At 49.3% G+C, this 6,753-nt stretch overlaps 1 protein-coding gene across 1 annotated transcript; it reads left to right on the top strand.

The window, feature by feature from the left end:
* Positions 1 to 1,238: 1,238 nt before the first annotated feature.
* Positions 1,239 to 3,577, top strand: TRAPPC3 (trafficking protein particle complex subunit 3; the record flags this gene model as incomplete). Its single annotated transcript, XM_010165577.2, has 5 exons — positions 1,239 to 1,286; positions 2,264 to 2,361; positions 2,473 to 2,572; positions 2,827 to 3,009; positions 3,458 to 3,577. Coding segments are annotated over 5 exons (549 nt in total), but the record flags the coding sequence as incomplete, so codon positions are not given.
* Between the last annotated feature and the right edge of the window lie 3,176 nt (positions 3,578 to 6,753).

A 6,753-nucleotide genomic window follows, 5' to 3' on the forward strand; every position in this document is an offset into this window, starting at 1 on the left:
CCGGGGTCAGACAGGAACGGGACGCGCTGGTTGTGGACACCCGACAGCTCAACGCTTTTCTCTCTGACCCGGGTCCGCGGCCTCAGTCCGGCTGGAGAAGGGAACGGCAGAGCTGGGGCCTCATCCTGCTCCCAACAGCCCCAGCCGGTTCATTCCTGATGCAATCTCGGTGTTTGGAAGCAGGTCATAAAATAAAACCTGTTTTCCTCCCTCTTTGGCCACACTGAGCACTGGGTCAGGCACTGGGGAGCCCGGGGAGCTGCCTGCTCCTGCCCCTGCCTCTAGAAGAGGGATTATCTTCTAGAGATCCAACCCCCCAGATATAATAAATCCCTTTTATGGAAGGAATTGGTGTTACTTCATGGGGATTCTGGCATTTTTGTAGCCACAGTGCTGTTATATGGCGCTGAGACTGTTCACTAGTCTGCAATACAAGGAAATATAAATAATGGAAAAAGTATTGGGCAGTTTAATTCCCTTTGATGGACTGAAAGTGAAGAGTTCATTTACAAATCCGAATTTAGAAGTTTGCCCTGTTAAAACGCTTTGAAGTTCCCTGAATAGCAATAACTGCAGCCAGGGCTGGGTTTGCAGACTCTGGGGCTGATAACAGTAGGTGACAGCTTCATGGCTCCACACAGCGCCTGACAGCACCTTGGACGGGCAGCAGCTGGGTTTCCTCCATCCATTCACCCTCTCTCTCTTCTCTCTCCAGCTGCCAAGCTCTGTCTTAACTAAAATTACTGAAATCTTTACAAATAGTGGAACCTTTTCTGCATGTTTAAACTCTCTGCCAGATGTCTGACTCTGCCAGTTGAGCTGAGGGAGAGTTCCACCTCGTCATTCCCTCTGAGTGATGTGAACTCTCATTCCCCAGTGATGTGAACTCCTGCAACCTTCATCTTCCCCAGACAGGGCAGTAAAAAAGCCAAAGAATGGGTCAATTCTTCAGCTCTAATATCAGACCAAAGTACCCAGAGTGGTTCTTTTCAGTGCTTAAAGCCTTTTGGTGGTTAATTGCTGTTGACCTCCTGCATGACAATGACGAGGTGGAATTCCCTGTGTTATCTAACAAACCCCATTTCTATTCCTTGAATGTTGCTGTTGGGAGTGATTCCTCTTTGTCTTTTGGCTTTGTGTAAACTTTTTCAGAATGCCTGAGATCAGTGTTGTCACTTAACTCTGATGTTGTCTCTTTTCCCTTCCTTTCCTGCCTGCCTGCTGCTTTCATTCTGTAGTATTGGTATTTGCCATTCATTTCACCTTCTGCATCTATGCATCTCATGGTAGGTGATAGGCTTTTAATCTGAGATTAGACTCTCTAATGTTTCTGAATGCTAAAACTGAAAGCAGAAATAAGTTATGATGGTTTAATTTGTTCCTGAAAACACTTCCTTCAGGTTCTGGGAAAAGCTAAAGCCTACTGTAGCTTTTTGTTTTGCAGCTTTTAATGACTTAATGGCTCCCAAGAAAATGCACTTTGAGGTAGTTGCTTCAGGTCGAGGATCAGTGACCGTGGTGGCTGGTGAGCTGACCTGAAATCATCCTTTGCTGTTCCTCTTCTGAGTCTGAGGAGCTGGTTTTAATGTATGAAGCAGATTCTGTGCCTGGATAACTTCCTGGGGGCCACAGGAGCCTTCTTTTTTCTTGGTAGCAGAATGCAATAAATCTGTGAAATGGATGAGCATTTTTTGTCCTGTTGAAAGGACCAGAAATGGAGCCTGATGAGCTTTGCCCGTTTGCAGCACGTTCTTGAAGCCCAGATGACAGTTTGAGCTAGTTTTCACCTCTGGGTCAGTGGTTGAAATCAATTCAGATCCCTGGCAACTGTTTTGCTGTCCTGGAGGTGGTCAGGAGCACAGGATGTGACCTGGAAGGGTCATTCCAGTTATCTAGGGATGTCCTCATTAAAGCAGAGAGATGCTAATGGGCAGCTGACAATGAGAGTTGCTAAGAATGGGTGAGCAGCCCCCTGGTTTGCATCTTCAGGTCAGAGGCAGGACAGGTTAATGGGACACACTGTGTGTGTGGAGAGAGGGAGAGAAAGGAAGTGCTCAGTCGTTCCCAGTCAAAGAGGATTTCTCTTTCCAAGGAGACTGGAGTTCAAAACATGAACTGGGATCTTTCCTTATCAAGCAGCAAATTCCTTTGAGACAGCAGGTTCCTGTTCCCCCTCTGTGAGCCAAAGGAAGCAGCGCTGGACACAGATGCTCAGTTGGTTTTACACTTTGGCTTCTGTTAAATCTCTTTTGCCTCTGCCTAGAACTCAGAGCTCTTCACGCTGACGTACGGCGCTCTGGTCACCCAGCTGTGCAAGGACTACGAGAACGATGAGGATGTCAACAAGCAGCTTGATAAAATGTGAGTGGAGCCTTGTAGGAGCTCAGGTTCACAGCCTTTCATAAAGATCAGCTCTCTCCCTAAAGCCAGGCTTTCCCACTCTGTAGCTGTTGCTCTTTGGTACGTTCACAGGGGTTACAACATCGGGGTTCGGCTCATAGAAGACTTTCTGGCCCGGTCCAGTGTTGGGAGATGTCATGATTTCCGTGAAACTGCAGATGTTATTGCAAAGGTAAGAGTCAGAGCACAGCTTTGTCAGGTTTTGCATGTGAGGATAGAGTGTTTGCTACTCACAGGGCTGTTCTGAGAGTTTGACTGAGATTTTGGGGAGGAGAAAGAGAGAATTAGATCCCTGACCACTGCTGACTGGTGGGAACTGGGAGAAAGGCGTGGTGATTTCAAAACCCTCCTGTAATTTTACAGCTATCAAAGCTGTGCTTGTTGTTTCACAGGATGTATTCTTGTCCATACTGTTTGATTTAACAGATAGCATTTAAAATGTACCTGGGCATCACTCCGAGCATCACCAACTGGAGTCCTGGGGGGGATGAGTTCTCCCTGATCTTGGAAAACAACCCCTTGGTGGACTTTGTTGAGCTTCCTGACAACCACTCATCTCTCATCTATTCCAACCTGTTGTGCGGAGTGCTGCGAGGTGCCCTGGAAATGGTGAGCCAGTGTCTCTCTTCCAGTGAGACAGATCTATGAATAGCCAAGGTGTCGGCAGATATTTCAGTGTCTAGTTGTGCTTGTGACTCCTTTGTTTGCTTTGGCCTTGAAATTGATTCCCAGGAGAAGAGCAGAGTTCCAGGAGTGCTCAGCTGCCATTGTGTTTGGTGGCTGTGAGGTGCTGCCCAAACCCCTTCATCTTATGACCCAGTACAGGCACTGGCATTTCCTTGAACTTCCACGAAGCTTCAAAGTCCTCACTTTGTAACTGTGCTGAGCTCACTGTAGGCCACAATGTACAGGGAGGATGTGATCTTGAAGAATACTGAGTGCTCCCCTAGAGCTCTGCGTGGCACGTCGTGCCCTCAGAGTCCTTAAGCTGGTTCTTCACAATCAGATGGTTCCTAGAGAAGCTGGTAACAGCTCTTCTTTCCTCTCCATCACCTAGGTTCAGATGGCCGTGGATGTAAAATTTGTCCAGGACACACTGAAGGGTGACAGCGTCACAGAAATAAGAATGAAGTTCATCAGGAGGATTGAAGACAACCTTCCAGCTGGTGAAGAGTGAACTGCAGCACAGCCTCCCTTTGGGGCTGGAGGGGACCAGCAGGTTTTAGCCAGTAGCTTTTGTCACAGATCTGGGGGGTTATAGCGCTTTCCTCACAGATCTGCAGGCATCTAGTGCCCCTGTACATTCAGACTGACTGTTTAAGATGTTGTTTTATTCTTCTACTGTTACTTCCATCCTCTGTAGAAGACGATTGTCTGGTTGCTGTTTATTCCACAGGTTCATTCTGAAGCTTTTTCACAAGGTGATGTCTTTTTCGTATTCCCCTGGGGACTCTTTCTACACTCAGTTTCTAACTGTGACCTTTGGCAGTGTGAGAACCACTGCTCAGACTCCAGAAGAGCTCCAGTCTGTTCATACCTGAATCCATGTTTTAGTACCAGAATTGGAGCCCAAGCTCTGAGAACCCACTGATGTCCTGTTCAATGCTGTCCTTAAAAAGAGGTGTTTGAAATTAACTCTGAGATAAGTGTGTAGCATTTCTGTAGACCAAACTGGCTTCCTGCATTTCATCCTGAAGTTACTAGTAAAATGTGAGCTTGATGCAAATCACATCTCCCCAAATGTGTGGGTGTGTGGGAGAGACATTTGAGTGCTGGGATCTGCTCTGGGAGGCTCCTTTGGTTGCAGAGTGGTGGCATCTCGCAGCGCTGGCAGATCAGGAGCTCCCTGTGGCCTGAACCTTTCTGTTTCTCTTCCCCAGCAGCCTCGTGACCCCCCCTCTTGGTAGGGGGGGGACCATTAAATTGCAACAGAGCAGCAGGAAATATTTTAAATGGAGAAAAGGAAAGAAAATGGCATCAGTGTTCTACAGCGTGTACAGCCCAGGGGCCACATGGCAGGTCCATGGAGTGAAAAACACAACTCAGAGTGAACGACTGGGAGGTAGTAAAGGTGTTTCAGCAGGTAGAGCCCGTTCTCCTGTGATGGTGCATGAACCCTGTGCCGTGCTGAGGCGGTGCCAGGGTGTATCCTCACAGATGTTTAGGCTACAAGAGAATTTCCTATGTTTCTTGAACTGGTGAGCTTTGGCACCTGCTGTGCTGGAAAATAAATACACAGCGTAGTGTTAGATCTTAAAAAGCAAGATATTGGAAAGTCAGCTTCCTCTGCCATCCCATTCAGCCAGAAAATGCAGCCAGATGTTCAATTCTCAAATCACTTTACATAGCATGAAGGCACAGATCCACAGAGATAATTAGGAGCTTTAAAGTCAACAGCTCTTCACTTCCACAGGAGCTGGCGGCTCAAATACCTTTGTAGGTTTATGCCTGAGTGTAAGGTGAGGGAGAAAGGTGCTACTTGTGCTGCTCTTCATTGAGGTTCTCCGGGTCATCTGGACAGCTCACCCTGTCCCTTTTTTGGACCTTTGGTGGGAGGGTTTGGATGCTCCATGTGACATGTGTCCTGTGAAGGGGCAGTCAGTCGCTGTGAAAGCAGTTGAAGGACATTGAAGACGAGCGGTGGCTGCTGGGTTTGGAGGTGGAGATGCCACAGGATCCTGTTGCAGAGATGAAAAAGATCCATCATTTCTCATCATTGATCATTAAAAGTCATTTTCAGGCTGTGTTTTAAAAGCAATTGCATTAAAAGAATCCCAGTGTCAACTCTGGTTTCCTCTCTTGCTTTATTTTTTTTTGGTGATGCAGGATCCGATGTGGGGCAGCAGCTGAGCAGGGCTGGCAGGGCGACGGCAGCGCCGCACCAAGAATGTCTGGCTGCTGGTGACTGTGAAAGCTGCTGCCTGACAGAAACCTGCCCAATATTCAGCACACGGAGGGATGGTGGCTGGGGAGTGGGGCTGGGGGGCTGCTGGGCCCTGCTGGGAAACCAGACAGTCAATGTTTGCTTGTTTGAGGACTGGCCTCTTTCTGCCCCGTGAATACCCGTGCGTGTGCGTTCGTTAGCAGGGACTCGCCGCCGCCACCAGCCCAAGGCAGCCCCGCTGCAGGGGAGCTGAGACGCTGTTTGTGGTCATTCATAGTGGAAAAATGTCACCTCAGGAGGCAGCTGTGTCCCCCCCATCCACGCCAGCTCAGCATGGGGCTGCTCCACCGTTGGCCACACGGTCCTGCAGCGTGTGGGTGAGGAATGGCAAATGCTGGCTCTCCAGGAGCAGGAATTCCCACCTCCCTTACCTCTATAAATGGTGTAAACACTTCCAGGAGCCTCAGCGTGTCAGTGGGCATCTCCCTGCTCCAGGGAAGACCCTGCAGCCTTGCTCAGCCCCAGGCACTGAGCACCCCCATGGCTGTACCCCAGCCACAGCCCTAAGGACGAGGAAGCATCAGCTTCTGCAATAAAGTGGCTTTTTCTCTTTGGCTGGAGCTGGTGAGCGTCACATGTCACCTGCCTGGCTGGCAGCAAGAGCCAAGTGTCACCGGCCAGGATGGGCCCAAACAACACCCACACCTGGGTCCTGAGGCAGCCCCGGCCCCCGGGACTGTGTCCCAGAGGGTCTGGCAGGAAGGAGACCCCGTGTTCTCGCTGACGTCGCAGTGAAAAGGGGGTAATTTTGCAACAGCGAGCTCACGCTGGGTCCTTTTCCCTCCTCTGGTGAGACAGAGAACTCACTCACCCTGCAGGAAGCGGGTCCTGAGCTCCCACTGCTGCTCCCCTGGGAATTACGGAGTTGTGCAGTAATTTGCTGGGGCGACTGGGTCAAAACCAGCCCAGACCCTCTGGAAGAACAAAAAGCAAAAATTGCATTAAGTAAATTAAAACTGTCTACTACCGAATAGCTCATTGTAGACAAGGGAGAATATGCAAAAAGCTCTGTTTGAAACCTACTAAATATTACCATGTGCTGTTTATAGGAAACAAATGGGGAAAGGCATGCTGCATCAATAAAACCCTGAACATGGTTGGAGTTGGACTAAAGCCTTTCCACGGCTCTAGGTTATTGAATACCCTTTGCTTTCATGTGGTGCCAGGCCTGACCCCTGGACACATACCGCGAAGGGGAAAGTTGACTTGTGGGAATAATAAGACATTCCTGGTGAACGATTTAACCTGGCAGGAAAGAGGCAACTTTCAGCCTTTCATATCTCAGTGTGATATTAGAGATGACAATAGAGACGAGTCGAGGTGGGGGACACGGGGCGGGAGCGCTGCCGGAGAGCCATGCGGCAGGACCCCGGCGGATGGTGGCACACGGGGGGTGAACCCCCCGCCCT

This window comes from Antrostomus carolinensis, unplaced genomic scaffold (genome assembly GCF_000700745.2).
Source record: "Antrostomus carolinensis isolate BGI_N321 unplaced genomic scaffold, ASM70074v2 scaffold33303, whole genome shotgun sequence".
NCBI classification, from domain to species: Eukaryota; Metazoa; Chordata; class Aves; order Caprimulgiformes; family Caprimulgidae; genus Antrostomus; species Antrostomus carolinensis.